This window comes from Myotis daubentonii, chromosome 21 (genome assembly GCF_963259705.1).
Source record: "Myotis daubentonii chromosome 21, mMyoDau2.1, whole genome shotgun sequence".
In the NCBI taxonomy this organism is placed as follows: Eukaryota; Metazoa; Chordata; class Mammalia; order Chiroptera; family Vespertilionidae; genus Myotis; species Myotis daubentonii.
The window spans coordinates 17709862-17729731 of record NC_081860.1 but is presented as its reverse complement, the minus strand read 5'-3'; the positions used below and the strand labels follow the sequence as shown (position 1 = coordinate 17729731).

At 55.8% G+C, this 19870-nt stretch overlaps 1 protein-coding gene and 1 long non-coding RNA gene across 7 annotated transcripts in view; both read right to left on the bottom strand.

Annotated features, from left to right (window-relative positions):
- Positions 1–19870, bottom strand: part of LOC132222961 (uncharacterized) — a 157553-nt gene that overhangs the window by 30354 nt on the left and 107329 nt on the right. The window lies entirely within an intron of this gene.
- On the bottom strand, positions 131–11358 carry LOC132222958 (small nuclear ribonucleoprotein-associated protein N). 6 transcript variants are annotated; one of them, XM_059678332.1, is made up of 11 exons: positions 11201–11358; positions 6946–7038; positions 6292–6440; positions 5688–5753; positions 3270–3406; positions 2344–2495; positions 1596–1707; positions 1110–1262; positions 687–825; positions 354–479; positions 131–277 (listed from the first exon to the last, which is right to left on the bottom strand). In XM_059678332.1, exons 5-11 carry the CDS (start codon positions 3270–3272, stop codon positions 240–242), a joined length of 723 nt encoding a protein of 240 aa, XP_059534315.1. In that variant the 5' UTR covers positions 3273–3406; positions 5688–5753; positions 6292–6440; positions 6946–7038; positions 11201–11358; the 3' UTR covers positions 131–239. The 6 variants fall into 6 exon arrangements, with proteins under 6 accessions (XP_059534315.1, XP_059534317.1, XP_059534318.1 ...); XM_059678334.1 differs by lacking the exon at positions 11201–11358 and adding an exon at positions 10735–10827; XM_059678335.1 differs by lacking the exon at positions 11201–11358 and adding an exon at positions 9477–9653.

Below are 19870 nucleotides of genomic sequence, written 5' to 3'. Positions count from 1 at the left end.
GGCACAGCGCGAAGGTTAGAACCCAACACCAGCAGGCCTCACCTCGCCCCACAGGATAAATCCAACAGGCGAGAAGGCTCGTGTCACTCTGACCTCAACAAACCAACGGAAGGAATGCACACAGCCCTCAGTGTGTTGCTCTATCGTTTATTAGTGCCTATCAGTGCGGCAGGACAGCTCACACACACGCTACAGTTTCACGAGACACAGTGCAGAGAGAGACTAAGGACAACAGTAGCCTAGGGTCTTGGTGGACGCATTCCTGGGGGCGGTGGACCTGGAAGATAAACAAGGCCGCATGAGACAATCATCAGGGGCGCACCTGGAATCCAGGGGCCTCTGAGCCAACTCACCTCTGATCCCGGGGGGCGGGGGCCTCATTCCTGGAGGAGGCATGCCGATCGGGGTCCCTCGAGTAGGGGGAAGCCCAATGGGTGGGCCCATGGGTGGTCTCATACCCGGTGGAGGAGCCATAATGCCTAGGACAGGAAAACAGCAGGGATGACCCACAAATTCAAAAAATATGAACCGACAAAGCTGCAACCAACGCAGACGCGGCCGAGACGCCATCCGCCACTCAAACACCCTGAGGCCTTGCCCCTGGACGCCAGGAGGCGAAGACGGGCATCTGTCCCCGTTCCTGTCCATGGTGCTCCGCTGCCAGACCTCCCCCATCAAGTCCTTACCTGGAGGGGGGGTGGCCCGGCCCACAGGGGTGGGGGGTGTCCCCCGCCCCGGGGGGTACTGAGTCGGGGCTCCAGCAATGCTGGCCGTGGCCGCCACCGCGGCAGCCGCAACCGTGCCGCGTCCCTGTGGAGTCATCACCTGGAGAGGACGCCAGAGACACCCGGTCATGCCCGTCCTCCCTCGTTCAGACAGAAGATCAATGGGGGTTGACGAGCATTCGATGTCTTGACACCCACAGCCCTTCGTGCAAGTCCCATTCACAGGTCAGAACACTGCTCCAGCGCCAGCACCTCCTCCATCACCCACGCCCCCTACCGCGCGCCCTGTGGCAGCTCCTCTCTGTGGTTGCCCTGTCTGAGCTCACGCCCACTCCTCTGGCTCTGGGCACGGCCCCCAGAGCATCAGACTTCTTGTTTCCTCACCTGCTGGGAGGGTCCCCCTACCCCTCGGACAGGGCCTGCTAGTCCCGCAGGAGCCTGTGGAATAGGAACGCCAGCTGGGACGCCTCTGCCAGCCGCCCTGCCAACCCCAGGGCCTCCTGCAGCCCCGGCCAGGGGGACGCGAGCGATGCCAGTCTGAAACCAGGAATAGCTTGAAGTCAGAGGACCACCAGAGCGACGCCATCCTATTTCCCACCCTCAGTCTCCTGTCCCGTTAAAGGACACCACAGGCACCTGCAGCTTAGCTGCTAATCCATCAAGAGGTGCTATTTTATGGGGCTGCCCGACAGCCAACAAAAGCCCCCGTATCTATGGGGCACCCGGCACAGTTCCGTGTGACCACCAGGTGTGCAGTCAGATTGGGGCACGTGGGCCTAGGACCCCCTGTGCCTGCTGTGCTCGGTAGAGCCGCGCCCCCTGCGCTGTCCCCACCCCCTTCCCTGTCTGCTTGCCCTGCTCTGTCCTTACGTCTTTGGGGGGAGGCCCCTCCACAGTCATGGACACCAGGTTCTCCCCGCGCAGCAGCACGAGGCCCAGCACCCGCTTCTCTTCTCGCTCGGGCTGCTTGGCGTTCTTTGGCCTGTAAACCGGAGTCTGTCTCAGTCACGCCGGGACCGAGCGCGCTCTCAAAAAGAGGACCAACCAACGAAACAACACGCAGACCCTTCTCTGTGGAAGAGACGCAACTGACTGGCTAAGACCATCAGGCAATGAAAGCCTCACTGTGTTACGACGGGAAGCTCTTAAATCACGTTTAACTGAACGTCGTAGCTAACCAAGGAAGGGGACAGTAATCAGCACCAACAGATAGAGGAGGTTGATTAGCCACGTGACATCCTGGCCTCCCCTTTCCCACAAAGGGCCATGGAAATGGGTGCCAGGGACCTCCCCTGTCAGCAGCAGGACTGCAGGGTGAGGAAGCAGGACCCGTGCTCCTACGGGAGAGGCCACCAGGCTCCTCCCACGGAGCAGAGGGGGCTGGACAGACAGTGGCCTCCACAGGACTCACTGTGGGTGGGTGGTCCCCGTTCTGAGCAGCGTGGACAGACAGTGTCTGGCTGGTGTGCCTCCCTGGCTGAGGTCCACCCGGCCCTGGAGGTCAGGGCGTGGCGGGGGCACCTGATCAATGATGATCAGGGACGTTTCTGCCTATTTCCCCCCCTCCTCTCTGACAGCAACGCAGAACTGAAGAGACCCCGTGAGAACGCGGCCTTACTTGATCTTGCGGAACTCGTCGCAGTCGCAGAGGATCAGGTTCATGTGCTTGTCGAAGGCCTTGAAGGTGCCGATGAAGATGCGGCCGTCCTGCAGGATGCAGCGCATGCGGTAGTCGATGTGCTGCAGCATCTTGCTGCTCTTGCCCACCGTCTGCGGGGACAGGGGTTCTCTTGTCCACAGCTGCCCCCCTCCTTCCTGGGTCTCCCGTTCCCTCCCCTTCCTGTGTCTCCCCTGACCTTCCCCAGGTGGCCTGGGCCCCTCTTGCTGAGGACCCTCCTCCCAGCACCTGCCTGCGCCCTGCCCCAACCTGACCCGCCCCCCATGGACTCCCATCCTGTCTAACCCGCAGCCGAAGGCACTGGTTCCTCCCTCTCCTCCCAGGGCCTTTCCTCCTGCAGCTTTGCACCTGGTCACAGCGCCCCCCTGTCTCGCAAGGCACTGCCACCCCCACCCCATCTCTTGGGCTCCCTTAAGGCCGTGGTTCTCAATCTGTGGGTTGCGACCCCTTTGGGGGTCGAACGACCCTCTCACAGGCGAGGTCTTAAGACCACCGGAAAACACATCTATAATTACGTATTATTTTAGTGATTAATCACACTGTTTTCATGATGTTCAATTTGTAACAATGAAGGTGGGGGTCACCACCACATGAGGAACCATATTAAAGGGTTGCGGCGTGAGGAAGGTTGAGAACCGCTGCCTTAAGGCCATCCTCGTGGTCTGGATTAAAGCTCCTTTCCCAGAGGTTTCTGAGTCGCCCTGAGATCTTACTAATATGCCAGCACCTTCTGTGGCGCTTTGGGGAGCCCCCCCATCTCTCTAGATAGACCCTCTCACTGTTAGAGTCTAGCAGCAGCTGCCCAGGCTCTGGCTGACCTTCGCGGTGCCCACCCCACCCCACCCCCCTGCCCGTGCCAGGCTCACCATGGCTGCGGTGCCACCACGTCCGCGTGCACAGGAAAGTGTGGGATCCGAGACCTAAGGGGAGGCTACAGACAAAGGGGTGACGCGGGCTCTGCTACGCACAAGCAAGCTGGCAGGAGCTCCGGCAGAGGGGGCGCCTGCAGAGGAAAGCGGGGTCGAGCTGCCGCCATCCATTCGGCTCGGAAATCGCTGGAAAAGGCACCCCTCAAACACCTCACAGCCCCAGGCGCCCAGCAAACCCCATTTCCTGCTCTCCTTCAATACGCTGCGTGGGCCTGAGTTTACGTGATATGATCCCCACAGCCCTTACCTGCCACTGAGCGTGGTCACTGCCGCCTCCCCCCCATCTCTCCCCCCCCGCATCCACTCTTCACCCTGCAGCCGCCCAGGGTCCCAATGAAGCCTTTAGCTCTCTCTGCAGCTACTGTCTTGCTCTCCTTACAAGTGCTTTGTGCTCTGGCCCGGAGTTCATGCCTAGTCATCTCACCGTAAGTCTGATACCCAACTGCTCATAAAATTCCTTCCTCCAGAACCGTGCTTCCCCTGCAAGGCATCACACTTCCAGCCTGTCCACACGGCTCCAACACCTTTAATTCTAGCATCTACACCCCACTTAATTCTAGCTTCTCTCCCATCACCCAGGTTTATGTCCTGAGACAAGCATGATTGTATGTTCCCATGTCTGATGTGCAATACTTAAAATTATGTAAAGATAGTTACTGACCCAAACCCCCGTGAGTACATTTTAGGTGACTAGTGAGAGGGTTCTCTATAAAAGCGCCAGCTATCTCCTCTTTCTCTAATGGGAGGGCTGGAAGTTTAAGCATAGTTCTCTCCTGACCCTAAATTTAGGTCCCATAATCTCTTTAATGTTGTGTTAATTTTATTCTCTATAAAAGCGCCAGCTATCTCCACTCTTTCTCTAATGGGAGGGCTGGAAGTTCGAGCATAGTTCTCTCCTGACCCTAAATTTAGGCCCCATAATCGTCAACACCCTCCTGAGAAGACATCACTGTGCACAAGGGCCCACTTGATGTCAATGGTGAAGGGGAACAAATGCCTGTGGAACAAGAGGACAGGTTCCATTGCGTCACCTCGCGCTGCACCAGCTGTCGGTGCTCTTTCCATCACAGGGCACCTCGCCAATCTTACACCCAGGTCCCTGATTTAACACCTGGCACCCTCACAAGTTCTCAAACTTCTGGGAAAGTGTGGACTTAGTAAACTGCATGAGAAACAAAAGCTTCTGCAAGTGACGGCATGGCCTGGTTTTGCCAAGACACATTCCTTCCCGCTCACCTGAACTGGCCAATAAGGCCCTCACCATGGATGTGCAATAAAAGTATAACAAGAAATAGAAAACGTTTCCCTCCAGAGAAACTCCAGGTAAAACTACAAAGCTTCCTTTTTCGGCTGTTTATTAGTCAAAAATATTAAGAAGTGTTCCTACTATCAGCTCCTTTCGTTCTGACGGCCAGAGACTGTCATCCTAGCACTACACCCTGCACTGCACGCTAGACCTCACCCTCATTTAAGATGCCAGTGTATCTGAAAAATACAGAACCAAGGCTCTATCATAGCAAACTAGGAAAATAATGAAATGTACAGCAGAGTGGACTATCATTTATTCACTATAAATGATCATCATGCAAGCGATGTAAAAAATGATCATTCATGACATACATGTCCGTGAAATAAATAGAAAATAAAATAAGTTTTAAGAGCATGATTCCACCCCTACCTACCATTTTCAAAACACAATCAAGCGGGAAAAATAAATTCCAACCTCGTGCTGTGTTCGATGGGCATGAAGTTGGGGGTTTACTTTTCCATTTTATTGGCTATCAGTCACATGCTTTAGATTAATAATGTGGAAGTAAGTATGATCACCGTTCACATGCAGAGCTGACTTTAATGCAGACCCGAACCCCCATCCTGCTGGCTTAATGCCCCTTCTCTAACCTCCCCATCAGCCTCTCCTTCTCTGCCTCTCCTCCTGCCATGGTTGCCAAGGCAACCAGACCACAAGCAAGCACATGGGACAGTGGATTGACAGGCAGGCAAGCTGCTTATCTCAAGGCCCCTGCTCGGCCTGCAGGCGTCAGGGTCTGATGGACATGATCTATGTAGGAGCTGCCTGTCTCCCTGGCCAGGAGGCAGGAAACCCTGTCTAACTGCTTGTGGGCAGCTCTGGGACTGCTCTGGGATGGGACAGAACCAGCCCTGTCTGGTGGGCTCTGTGGCCGCAGCGTATGAGGACACCACTGCAGACCACGGGCAGGCAACTTCAGAGGCTCGGGCATCTAAAATACTGTCTCCTTGGCTTACAACTGGAAATGTACCCATTAACAGGCTTTGTAATTGAAGTTGAGAAATAATATTTAAAAACAGAAAAAGAAATTGTGAAAGGAAACTCACCTGTAACCCCCTTCATCTGTTTCTAAAAAGCACATATTAAACCCTTTGCATTGAGGTAATTCCAATCTTAAATCAAAGTCACAAAGGAAAAACAAAGCATTAAATCAGAATTAAAACATGGAATGGATTTTTCCTAAAAATGCAAGCAACCAACAGAAAGAGACATACAGCAAATAAACGGACAGCACATGGCATCATGGGAAATGTCTTTATTACATGTCGCTGATGGGAGTACATGGGTGCGAACACAAAGGGGAGGCGGGCAACCCGAAAGGCGGGGCACCTGCTGCACCTGCTAATGAATGTGCTCCTCCCTGCGCACGCGCCTTCCCCCTGCGCACGTCTCACACGCACCTGCAGTGGCTGTTTAACGCAGAGCAAGGCCCTGCTCTATGCAAACTGCCAGCTGGAAGGGAGGGTTCTAGAACATTCATTAGCAGCTACTCAGCGGGTGTCTGTGCGCTCTGCTGTCATGGTCACGTGCAGGTGGAGACGCCCCCACGCGCAGAGGCCGAGGGAGGGCCTTCCTGCTCCTGCGAGCCCCGCCCAGTGACACCCCAGCCCGCCCATGGCCCCGGCGCCGCACGGGCCTCGCGGCTCAAACCTGCTCTGCGCTCTGGCGGCGGTGGGCGCGGGCTCTAGCCGCCCCGGGGCGTCTCGGCCAGGAAGGCCTGGCGCAGCTCGGCCTGGAAGTCCAGGAAGTCCACCAGGGGCGCGGGCTGCCGCGGGGACGGGCGCGGGTTCAGCGGGCACCTGCGGGCACAGTGAGCGCAGTCAGCGGGCGGCCCAGCCCCCCCGGGGGCGTGGCCTCGTGGGAGTGGGCGTGGCCGCAGAGGCAGGGCCCCTCCCCCTCCTGCAAGGAAGGCGGGGCTCACTCCCTGCTCAGGGGGCGCTGTGGGGCTGGGGGTGCCTGACTCTGGGTCTTGGGGAGAAGGGAGGGGCTCACACTCCCAGCACAGGGGGTGCTGCGGGGCTGGGGGGTGCCTGACTCCTGGTCCTGGGGGGAGGAGGGCGGGGCTCACTCCCTGCTCAGGGGGCGCTGCGTGGCTGGGGGTGTCCGACTCCGGGTCCTGGGGGGAGGAGGGCGGGGCACACTCCCTGCTCAAGGGGAGCTGCGGGTTTGGGGGGTGCCTGACTCCTGGTCCTGGGGGGAGGAGGGCGGGGCTCACTCCCTGCTCAGGGGGTGCTGCGGGGCTGGGGGTGTCTGACTCCGGGTCCCGGGGGTGGAGGGGAAGGGCGCGGGGACAGGGGGACTCACACGCGTGCGCCCAGGGAGGCCGTCCTGCGCCGCTTCACCTGCACCGCCGCCTCGGGCGCCTGCTGCTCGGGCCGTCGCTGGGGCAGGCGGTCCCTGCGGGGGACATGGGGGGTCGGGGGGATGTTAGCTGCGCTGGGCCCTGCGCCCCGGGAGCTGCGTCCCACGGCCGGGTCTCGCCCTCCCACGAGGCGCCTCCCGCGGGGACCTGGGGGTCAGAAAGTGCAGCACAAGCGGGAGGACCCCGCCCTCGCCACCCCATGGAAGCCCGCGCGCTCTGCAGACAGAGCCTCAGCGCGGGCACTGCCACGTGGACGGGAAGTGGCCTGAAAAACGTCCCTAAATAGCCAAGGGGCTTCGTTAGGGGAGAAAGGGCATCCATTGTAAGTGAAAAGCCCGGGGCGCCCCCTGCGAGGACGAACCGGAACAAAGGGAGGCGGGAGCCACGGCGGCCATCTTAGGGCCTCGCCCGCCTCCAGCTCACAAAATGGCCGCCCAACATGGCCGCCGGGGAGGCCACACAAAATGGCCGCCCGCAAGATGGCCGCAGGCTCACAAGATGGCCGCCGCGGGCGCCACACCGCCACGTGGCCCTTCCTGTGCGCAGGCTCAGGAGCCCCCGTCGGAACCGAACTTTTGATAGCCGCTGGTTCAGGCGGACAGAAGGAAGGCGCTTCGGGAGGCGGGGCTTCCCCCCCAGCCCTGAGCTGTGACTTCCGTCTTCGCGGGCGGACAAAGGGGCGCCCTCGCCCCGCAGCCTGTCCTGCGGCCTGAAGCTTTGTTCTGACCCATGAGACCCTCCCCTCGGGCTTTCGCGTCCAATGAGCGACTGAAAAGCCTCTGCTCCCCTGAAAAGCCTCTGCTCCCCGTCAAGGCGGGGCTGGCGGGAAGCCCACACTCCAGGACGGGCACAGCCCGTGGCAGCCGCCCTCCCGGGACCACTGAGGCGCTCAGCCCATTGACCTGCAGGCTGCCCCGCGCACCTGGGCGCCGGGCAGTGGGGGGCGCACCCCACCAACGCCCCCAGGGCGGAAATGCATCCTCGGCCGGCCCACACCGCAGCTGTAATACAATTAATTAATAAAAATACCAGGATGCCCTCTCGCCCACCCCCACACTTGCAAAATGTGTTAATTTGGGAAAAGTGAAATATGTTCTGCGCGCACGTTGAGGATCTTCCTTTCCTGCATCGCACCCCCAGAAACCAACATTTCTCAGAATTAGGCATTTAAGGCGGGAAATGCTGTTTTAGACACACAATGCAGTTTTGTTTCCCAATAAACTTAAAAAAAAAACCTGCCAATACACAGCCGATTCAGATCCCACAATAGCTTTCCTAAGTAATGTTTAACCAACCATAATATTTTCCCCATTAAATCCTCAAAACCCACGCCCCCCCGCCCAAAAAAAATCAGTAAAATCGAACTGCTGAAATCTCAATAAAAACCTGCAAACTGCAAGCGAAGGACACCGGGTGCGCACCCGCCCGCAGCTTTTCCCACAAACGTGAGAAAACCCGTTCGCTCGCCCAGAACAAAACCCCGCGCGGAGGATTCTGGGGGGCGGGCCCGAGGCCCAGGACAAAGAACGGGCTCCCCTGCGCGGCCCCGACGTGGGGGGGACAAAGGAGCCTCGACATCGAGGCCCAAAGAAAGTGTAACACAAGGTGTCAAATTGCCCGAAGGCCCCGCTCGCCTGGGCGGGCTCCCCGGCCCCGCCCCTGCGCGGGCTCCCGAAGCCCCGCCCCGCCACGTCCGCACGGTCCTGCGGGGCCGCCCCACGGGGCCCCTGCGGGCGGGCGACCAGGGCCCCCCCCCCGCCCCCCGCGCCACGTCTCCCGCGAAGCCAACTCGCAGATGGGAGGCGGGACCGTGTTTGACAGAATAAATGGGCGCCGTCCTTGCGTCGCCAGCCCGGGCCCCGCCACCCCTCCTCCCCGAGGACAAAGCGCCCAGAACAAAGCCCGCCCCGGGCGGACGCCGTTTCTGAGTTAAATTCCTTCCCAGCCCCGCACAACCAGATGTCCTGGGTGCGAGGGATGAGAGGAAAAAGGGGGGCCACACCTAAATCCTGGAAAAAAAACCGTTAAGAGCCCCCCCCCCAATAACCTTTCAAAGGACCTCTCCTGGCGCCCGCCCCCCACTGCAAGAATGATGCATCGCAGACGTTAATTTACAAAAAAAGCCCCACGTACCCCCACCGACCCTGGCCGTTCCCCCTGCTTTTCGGGTTCTCCCCTCGGCCGTCCCCTTGGTCCCCGACCCCCCTTAAGACACCCCTCTGGAAAGGTGACGTCATGCACGGACTCCCCGAGGACCGAGCACCGCTCCCGACTCCCAGGGGTGCCTCCGCGTGGAACCCCAAACCTGGAAAGGGGAAAGTGTTATAGGAGGGGCCGCTACAGGGAAGGCTGTTGGATCCACTCTGCAGAGAGACAACAATTAGTCAGGGCGCTCAGCATGCACTCCAAGGGCAAACCTGCAAAAATGAAAAGAAAAGAACTTTCTGGGGAGTCAGAAAACCGGCTGCCTTACCTTCCTCGCTCTTCTGGGTGCTCGTCCAGGCGGGCAGCGCATGCAGGCGTCGCCCCTGCACAAAGCGCCCGCATCCTCGCCGTCCGCATTGTGCGGCGGGGAGGGGCTGCCGCGTGGCAGAGGCCGCGCCAGCCCGCCTGCATCCTGCCACCTCCCTCCCGCGACTGCGCGGCTGCAGCCGGAGGCAGCGGCTTTAAAGAGGCGATGGGCGTGGCCGCGCGCCGCGCCGGGCGGAGCCTGCGCAGAAGCCCTCCCCGAAGCCCGCCCACTGCAGTGCGATGCGCCTGCGCAGGACCGCACCCTCTGCCACTGCGGCACTTTGGAGAGGGGGGCATCAGCCCGCCCCCGAGGACCCGCCCCCTCGGTTCTGCGCAGGCGCCGGGCGCCGCACCTCCCCCACTGCGGCACTGGGAGCGGTGGGCGGCGGTCCCCCTGCCTTTGGCGCCTGCGCCCTGCACGCCCCGCGCCACTGCGGCAGCGGCCATCTTTGAGGCGCTGCACAAAGGCTGAGAGGCGCCACCCAAGTCCGCGCACCCAACCCGCCTTCGGGCGCCTTATACCCAAAGCCTTTGTCCCCGAAACGGCAAAGACTAACCAGGGATCGCATCCCCGAAACACTGGGCACGTTCTCGCGATGCCAGGAGCCAGCCCTGCACACCGAGCCCCCAATCGTACACCGAGTCCCTATTCGCACACCGAATCGCTATTCGCACACCGAGTCCCTATTCGCACAAGGACTCCCCAAACGCACACTGAGTCGCCATTCGCACAGCGAGGCCGCAATCGCACACCGAGTCCCTATTCGCACACCGAGTCGCCGTTCGCACACCGAGTCGCCGATCGCACACCGAGTCGCTATCCCTCCAACGCAGGGACCATGCGATGGAAGATCCAGGAGCCAAATATAAACACGGGAACCCTTTCCCACGGTTGCGGCCGCCCCTTCTGCGCAAGGGGGGCACCAGTTCGCCACAACACACAGAATGTCCCCCCCAGGTCCCCGAAAATCGGACCTTCTCTCCACAGTGACGTCAGCGCAAGGCGGGCGGGCGGCCGTCCCGCCACCGCAGCCACCGCAGCCACCGCCTTGGCAACCCCCGGACCGCAATCGCACCGCCGCCACCATCGCCAACCGCGGCCCCGGCACCGAGCGCCTCCGCCATGGCGCCGCAGCCCCGGGTCCCCTGGCCAACCCCGCGGTCCCCATCGCCACGCCGCCTCCTCAGCGGGGCGCTCAATCGGCCGCCGCCTCTCGCACCTGGGCCTCGCCCGCCGAGGGGCTCGCTGACCCTCCGAGCGCCGCTGTGGCTGCACCTCGCCGCCGGGGCCATTAAGAGCACCCACGCTCCGCCCCCTCACGCCACCGCGGTCAGCCCACCCGCATCCCCCTCCCCGCGCCCGCCCACCCGCCCCCTCCCCACCCCGCCCCCGCCGCCGTGGCAGGGCCCCCCGCCCCCACCCCGGGCCCGCGGGCTCAAGGACAAAGGGACGCCCCGCCAGGAAGCCGCGCTTTGCGCCCCAGGGCCCGTGCGCCATCCCATTACGCACAGCCAAGCCGCGCACCGCAGGGCCCAAGGGGACCCCGCGATCCCCCCAAACAAAGACCGTTTCGGTCCTCGGTTCCCCCCCCCCCCTTTCGACCCCCGTTTAGACCTCACACCGGCTCCCGCTACCAGGGAGGACGGGACTCAGGAGGGGCCGTGCCGCGGACGCCCGAGGCTGACCTGGCCCGGTCCATGGCGCCGCCGGCCGCAGCTCACACCGAGACGTCAGGCATCTCCGGCGGCCGCTCCGCTCTGCACGGGGTTCGCCGCCGCAGCGCCCCCAGAACGCGCCAGCCGGTCCCGTCTGCGCAGGCGCCCCCTCCGCACCCCCGAACCCCTGCGGCCCCGCGCGTGCGCGGCAACTCGCCGCAGTGCCGCCTTCTTGCCGCAGAGCGGGGCGCCTGCGCGCTGCCCGCCGGCGATCAAGGGGGCCGGGGGTCCGCCCGCCCCGGGGGCACCCCGCCCCGGGGTTCAAGACAATGGCTCCCCAGTTTTCGGTGCATGTCCCACGTTCAGGAAATCATCATTCCCGTTTCCCGGTAAACTTCTGCGGGTACCATCGGCCCTATTCCGCCGCCGCCCACCCCGGGCACCCCGAGACCCACCCGAGCTCGGTGCCCGACAGCGATGCAATCCCCGCCCCGCAGAACCCAGAACCCACAGGTCCCGCGTGGTTCCCATTCAGCGAGATCCCCCTGTTCCCCTATTTTTTTCTACTTTAAATTGTGCAAACGAATGCCAAGACCATCGATTCCATCAAACTCGCCAACCACCAAAAAAAAGGGAGGGAAAAAAAAAAAGAACTTAGATCCCTTTATAAAACAAGAGCCTTTACTTGGAAACATTTGAATGTCTACCAACAATCCAGGGACGGGGGGGGGGGGGGGAATAGCACTTTCCTACAACACGAGTGAACAAGGATTTCCACCCCCCACCCCCACCCCCCACAGTGCCCCTGCGGGTGTCATGGTCGCTTGGGAACCAGGATGTTTGCATCTGCATAGCTTGGAACATCGTCCCAAGCCCGAGGGGAAATTGCGCCCCGGATTCCACCGGGTCATCTGCATTGTGTTTTGCATACCTTTCCCTTTTCCCAATTGTCCGTTGGGGGATTAAGTGGCTCGGACCCCTTCCCCATCCCCCCAAGCTCGTAGCCAATGATCTCACACCCAAGAGACCCCCCCTGCAGGGGTCGGTCACCGTGAAAGGCTGGGGACCGTGTGCCTCCGGGGAGGTGGTTACGTGAGGGGCAGAAGGAGAAGAGTGGGGGCCCGCTGCCCTCATCAGAAATATTCGTATTAATCCCGCTCTGTTCACCCCGATGGTTCTGTCCCGGTTAGAGAAAGCCCGTTCCAGCCCGGGACGGGGCAGCTCGCGTCGGAATGCAGCCCACCCTGTTTTTCCGAGAACCGCTTATCATCAGGAAAAAATGTGCCGCCTCGTGGCTGAAACTACCTGGTTCCTGAGGCGCCTGGCCTTTGCAACCCGCAGCCCCTATGGCCTGGGATCTGGTCCTGGGGCGCCGGGAGGCACCGGCCCTGAGCAAACCAGCCCGCAGCCCGCATGGCCTGTGACCTGTAACCTTTCCCTCTTGCCTGCTTTTCCATACCAGCAATTCCTGCTGTTGCATGTAATCTTTGTCCTTTTACCCCAAAGAAGCAGCAGGCTTATGGTGAGGGGTTGGGGGGATGTTTGTGGCTGCCTGGCTGCTCTCCTGTGCTGCCGAGAGAACTGGAATCAGCCCTCCCCTAGGATCCAACCCCGTCTCTCATCAGTGGCCTCAAGCAGTGACCGGCAGCCCGGACCCCTGGGTTGTCCAGTTACACCTCCACTTCCATCCCCTGGGCTCACCGAATGGATAGACAGAGACAATGATATATGGTAAGGCCGGCGTAAAGGAGGAAGGTTTAGGCTGAACCCTGGGAATGATCCATGTTGAACAGTTTTTGACGACAAAAAAAAAAAAAAAATTAGCCGTTTCTAGTAGTTCTTACATTTCAAGGGAAGTAACGTGTGAAGGCGTTTAGAACGTGACACCCCCAGAATATGCCTCCCTGGCCTCGTGACGACTGCGAGGCCATGCCCCAGACATAGGAAGTCTGCTCCGATCAGGGGGATGGGTAGGAAAACGCGATGGACAATCAATCAATCAATCAATCAATCGTGCGTGGATGGCTCTGTGGACACGCACACTGAGAGCGCAGGAAAGCACCCACCTCTACAGTCCCCCGGGGGGGGGGGGGATGAGCCCTGGGGCACAGACACAGGCGGACTCACACTCCAGCTCCGACAGCAATGCCTCCTTGGGCGGACTGGCTTCCGGCACCTTCTTTTCCGGTCTGTAAGATGGGACAAGGCTTGTATGGATGGCAGTCGGTGATTGTTGACGATTAACTGAGTCAACACACACATGTAGAGCAGAGTCTAGATACGGACTACACCCTCTACGGGGAAAGCAGTCTGGAGTTGCCTCAAAAGACTAAACATGGAACTCCCCTTTGACCCAGAGACCCCACTTCTAGGACTGTATCCCAAGGAACCAGAAACACTAATCAGAAAGGACGCAGGCACCCCTATGTTCACAGCAGCACAAATTCACCAGAGCTCAGATTTGGACACAGCCTCGGTGCCCATGAGCAGGTGAGTGGATTAGAAAACCGGGGCCCATCTACACAATGGAATACTCCGCTGCTGTAAAAAAAAGAAGGAATTCTTACCATTTGCAACAGCGTGGACGGACCTGGAGAGCACTGTGCTGAGTGAAATCAGTCCGTCAGAGAAAGAGAAATATCGCATGATCTCGCTCATCTGTGGAATAAAACGAACAACAGAAACTGGTGAGCAAACACAGAGCCAGAACCTCTCCTCTTCAAAGCCCTTTTCCAAATACTAAGTAATTAGCAAGATTACACATTCCATAGGTGACATGTGGACCACATGTTTTCCCTTTTTCAAAAAATATGACTTGTTTGTGGTAAACTACGTACATATTTTCTTCTTGCTGCTACCAAAAGTAGCATAATTTTTTAAAAGTTTCTTGCCCTAACCGGTGTGGCTCAGTGGATAGAGCATCTGCCTGCGGACTGAAGGGTCCCGGGTTCGACTCCGGTCAAGGGCATGTACCTGGGTTGTGGGCACATCCCCAGTGGGGAGTGTGCAGGAGGCAGCTGGTCGATGTTTCTCTCTCATCGATGTTTCTAACTCTCTCTCCCTCTCCCTTCCTCTCTGTAAAAAAATCAATAAAATATATTTTTTTAAAAATGTCTTTATTGATTAAGTTATTACGTATGTGTCCTTATCCCCACATTACCCCTGTGTCCCCCCGCTCATGCCCTCACCCCCCGGGTGTCTGTGTCCATTGGTTAGGCCTATCTGCTTGCACACAAGTCCTTTGGTTGATCTCTCCCCCTTACCCCCACCCTCCCCTACGTTCCCTCTGAGGTTGGACGGTCTGGTCGATGCTTCTCTGTCTCTGGATCTGTTTTTGTTCATCAGATTATGTTGTTCATTATATTCCACAAATGAGTGAGATCACGGGATACTTATCTTTCTCCGGCCGGCTTATTTCGCTTAGCATAACACTCCCCAGGTCCATCCATGCTGTTGCAAATGGTAAGAGTTCCTTCTTTTTTACCGCAGGGTAATATCCTAATTTTTTTTTATCTCCCCTACTCATTGTGACTATCTGCTCAAGGTCATTAACATAAGAACATTTAACAAAGGTTACAGGCTTACCTTAAAAACCGAAGGATACATTATCTTTGTCCTTAATGAGATACACCAGGCCTAGTGAAGGAAGTATTTGCAGTTAGTTTCAATTAGTGCAATGAAACAAAATTACTTTAACCGTTTGCTGAGCAAATAAATTGTCTTTATCGTTTTCTCTAGCTTCACGGCTGTCAAGTGCTGACGGACTTGGCCCATTCTAGAATTCTCTGCTGTTTTACTGCGTACTTTCCCTTGGTTCTTTGGAGACAATTTTTTAATCTCATTAACAGAGTGGTGGGGTGCCAAAACCGGTTTGGCTCAGTGGATAGAGCGTCGGCCTGCGGACTGAAAGGTCCCAGGTTCGATTCCGGTCAAGGGCCTGTACCTGGGTTGCGGGCACATCCCCAGTGGGGGATGTGCAGGAGGCAGCTGATCGATGTTCCTCTCTCATCGATGTTTCTGACTCTCTGTCTCTCTCCCTTCCTCTCTGTGAAAAATCAATAAAATATATTAAAAAAAAAAAAAACAGAGTGGTGGGAAATAAAATACGTCCGAATAGAATAAATAAATATTATTAAAACTTAAAAAAAATATAGAGCCAGAGGAGAAAAACTATTTTAGAATAGAAGTAATCCTGTTATTTGCAGATTTTTTTAAAATATATATATATATATTTTTATTGATTTCAGAGAGGAAGGGAAAGGGAGAGAGATAGAAACATCAATGATGAGAAAGAATCATTGATTGGCTGCCTCCTGCACATCCCCCACTGGGGATTGAGCCCACAACCCGGGCATGTGCCTTTGCCTGGAATCGAACCTGGGACCCTTCAATCCGCAGGCCAACACTCTATCCACTGAGCTAAACCAGGTAGGGCTATTTGCAGATTTTTAATATTTCCTACAACTTGTGCGATATTATGCTATGTCAGTACAGTTTTGGTTCACATCATTCTACTTAAAATCCTTTTTTTCTTGAGATATCAATGTTCACTGAATGTAATATTATGATATCTCAGATTTAAAAAAACAACAACACTCCACAGAAGGGCGGGCCCTTAGGATTGTGCCTCCTATGACAGTGGTCCTCCCACCTGGACATGGCAGTTTCCCGGGGAGGGGACGCCGTGTCTGTATTTTTTTGTGATGAACTGAAGTCCATCCCTAACTTGGATTCCCTCCGTTTCATTCTCATGTCCCCTCCCTGTTGCGAAATGACACACACACCGTAGTCAGTCCTCCTGGTTCTTTAGGCTCCTCTTGGCTGAGGCAATTTGGATTTTTGGGGGGGAGAGGAGGGAGTCTTTCTCTTTTACTTTTTACTGTGTGTGTCCTCGGTGTGCGGTGACCAGGACATGCTCTCAGGATGAAAAACTAAGTGCCATGAAGATGAGACAACACTATACCTCATGTCCACTCTGAGGCGCTTGGTGGTGTGGTTTCTCAGCCCGGCGCCTCCCACCCGTTCCAGCCGCTGTTCTGACACTCTGACCGCTCTGCCTGCCTGTGTCTGCCCGGCTGCTCTGCAGCCCTGAGCAGCTGGCTTTGGAGCCCAGATTGCTCCCTGAGCCTCGGACCATCCCAGAGAGAGCTGCCCGCTGCTATGGCTCATCTGTCTGCTCGAGTAGGAAAATTTAGATCCGTTTTATGAGCCAGATGGAGCGTATCCTACAATGAGGAGGTGCATATACAGAAAAGGAGACTTCATTAGGAAACGTCGCCATCGGGACGAGGCTCTTAGACCCTAACGTGTCGCCTAACCATCCCATCACCCCCCACCCCTGCCCCCCGTCTAGATTTATCCCCTAGTCCAAGCCTCAAGGATGTGGGTGTAAAGGGCATCGAATCTGGAAGAAAAGTGTATTCTGGATGCAACGGAAGTTGGAGAATCTGCCAAAACCGATCAGAACCCCTACCTCCCATCACATGCAAAAATGAACTCGATATGGATGAGAGACCTACGTGTAAGAGATTCAGTTGTGCACGTCTTAGAAGGAAGCACAGGTGTGAGTCCCGTGGGACCTTGAGGTCAGGTCTAGTTTCTTAGACGCCAGCACCCAAAGCACAAGCAACACACGACCAACCCACCGAAAAGACAGATCGGACTTCACAGTGACACGAAAGATTTGGCTTCAAAGCACACAACTGAGAAAGCGCAAATACAACCCACCCCGTGGCAGGAGGCACGTGCAAGTCGCGCAGCTGGCAAAGGCATCTTACAAGGCAAGAATTTTAAAAATCCAAAATAAAATGTAAAAATGGGCAAAGGCTTTGAATAGACAATTCACACACACACACACACGCACCCCAAAAACTGGGAGAAACGGGTGGCCGATAAGCACGTGGAAAAGATGCTCCCCGTCATCAGTCACAAGGGACAGGGACGTGCCAGTGGACAGATGGACGAGACGCCATTGGACACTCACGAGGGGACACATCGCGGAAAAGACGGCGACACGTGCTTTGGAGGATGTGGACGACCTGGAACCCTCCCCCGTCGCCAATGGGAACGTAAGATGGTGCGGCCACTTGGGAAGGGGGTTTGGGAGAACCTGGTCATTGGACCGTAAAGTTGCCGTGGGAAGCACCGTTCTACTTTTACGTAGGTACCCCCCAAAGTAAAAAGATATCCGTGATTTCTTACAGCCGCCTTCTCACAATAGTCAACAAGTCGAAACAACCCAGAGAGATATCCATTGATGGGTGGAGAAACAAATTATGGGGTATGGCCTGTCTGTAAGGTGACGTATCGTTGGGCCATGAACAGGAACGGCATACGTACACTCACGCTGCGGAATGAGCGAGCCCCCAGAACGTTACGCTAAGTGACGGAAACACGAAAGATCACATTTTGATGGTGATGAACTCCTTTAGCTTTTTCCTATCTGCGAAGCTCTTTCTCTGACCTTCAACTCTGGAATGATAGCTTTGCTGGATAAAGTCATCTTGGTTGTAGGTTCTTGGCATTCATCACTTTGAATAAAAGCTAAAGGAGTTCATCACCACCAAACCAGTATTAGATGAAATGCTGAAAGGTATCCTTTCAGAAGAGGAAGAAGAAGAAAAAGGTCAAGATACAAATTATGAACAACAAATACGCATCCATCAACAAGTGAATCTGGAAATCAAGTGAGTAATCTGATGAACAGAATGAACTGGTGATTATAACAGAATCAGGGGCATAGGAAGGGAGTGGACTGGCTATTCTTGGCGGGGGAAAGGGGTGAGGGGGATGCAGGAAGAGACTGGACAAAAACCGTGCACCTATGGATGAGGACAGTGGGTGGGGAGTGAGGGAGGAGGGTGTGGTGGGAACTGGGTGGAGGGGAGTTATGGGGGGGAAAAGAGGAACAAATGTAATAATCTGAACAATAAAGATTTAATTAATAATAATAATAAAAAAAGAAAGATCACATTTTGATGGAATCCACTTATATGAGACGTTCACAACGGGCAAACCCAGCGGGACAGAAAGCGGATTAGTGATGGGTGGGTCGTGGGGGAGGGACGGGTGGGGAGTGACAGCCAGCTCACGGTGCTGGGTTTTCTTCACAGGATGGTAAGAATGTAGGGGTGGCTGTCAAACACTGTGAGGACCCCAAACACCCTGAATGGTGTGATTCTGAAGACAGCAGGTTTTATGGGGTGGGCATTCTAAAGGACTATTTTCGAAATTCCACTGGAGGGACATTCTACAAAAATCCCTGCCTGGTAACCACTTAGGCTTGTCAAGGCAACTAAATCCAATCATACTGAGTGTAAACTGTCGTTGAAAAAAGTGACAAAACCCAAAGTCATTGAAAGAAGACAACAAAACACAAAGTCTTCTCACAAGCAGGAAGAGATCTGAGCCCTGGCCGGTTCGGCTCAGTGGATCGAGCGTCAGTCAACCGGTGGACGGAGGGTTCCTGGGTTGGATTCCGGTCAAGGGCACATGCCCAGGTTGTGGGCTCCATTCTCAGTGGGGTGTGTGCAGGAGGCAGCCAATCAGTGATTCTCTCTCACCATTGATGTTTCTATCTCTCTTTCTCCCTCTACCTTCCTCTCTGAAATCAATGAAAATATATTTAAAAAAAAAAAGAAAGAAGCGATCTGAGACGGGTGTGCTGAAGGTACGGTGCTATCCTGGACAAGGAGAGGACATGATGAAGAGACCAAGGACATCTGAATGAAGTATAGAGTTCGGTGATTAATAAGATTCCAGCATATTGGGTTAGTAACTATACCAAATGTACCACAGTAATGTAAGATGTTTGATATATACATATACACACACTGAGTGGCCAGATTATGACCACCCCATCAGTGCTTCACTGACACTTCCAAAAATACTGAATATTGAAAACTTCCTAAGCAAATACTCTCCAGGTTTTTTGTTTGTTTGTTTGTTTGTTTTTAAATATATTTTATTGATTTTTTACAGAGAGGAAGGGAGAGGGATAGAGAGTTAGAAACATCGATGAAAGAGAAACATCAATCAGCTGCCTCCTGCACACCCCCCACTGGGGATGTGCCCACAACCAGGGTACATGCCCTTGACCGGAATCGAACCTGGGACCCTTCAGTCCGCAGGCTGATGCTCTATCCACTGAGCCAAACCGGCTAGGGCCAGGTTTTATTATTATTATTATTATTTGCATAACTAATTCACTTCATTGTACTGATGGGGTGGTCCTAATAATCTGGCTGGTCATCATAATATGGCCACTCAGTGTCTATGTTACAGGGGAACTCTCTGAAATGATTATGTAAATATAAAACTGTTCTAAAATAAAAATAAAAAGTTAATTAAGGGGGGGGGGGAAATGATCAGAAAGGATTTTAAAAATGTCCTCACAAGGTCAACACAAAGGAGAGGAAGACTGGCGGACAGGGATGGCTGGGAGACAACATCCCACGGGGGAACCTCTGTAATTGTTCTTTTTAAAGGAAGTTTTTAGTCCTTGGGATTGAGAGAGGGTAACAGAGAAAAGGCAGACGAGCAAATGGCACAGAAAAGGTTGCCGGAGGGACTCTGTGTGTCCCAAACGCCATCCTGTATGAGGTCAACACAAAGGAGGCCAGAGGCTCCATTGGCAGTATCATCAGTTAATGAACGACTAACCTACGACATCAAGAAACTCATAGAGTCCTAACCGGTGTG

Bases quoted from the DNA above. Each gene is read 5' to 3' on its own strand.
- LOC132222958 (XM_059678332.1), bottom strand. The intron at 826-1,109 runs GTGAGGAAACAA...CGTCCTCTCCAG, and splicing joins TAGGGGGACCCTCCCAGCAG to GTGATGACTCCACAGGGACG. The intron at 480-686 runs GTAAGGACTTGA...TTCCTGTCCTAG, and splicing joins CCGGGCCACCCCCCCTCCAG to GCATTATGGCTCCTCCACCG.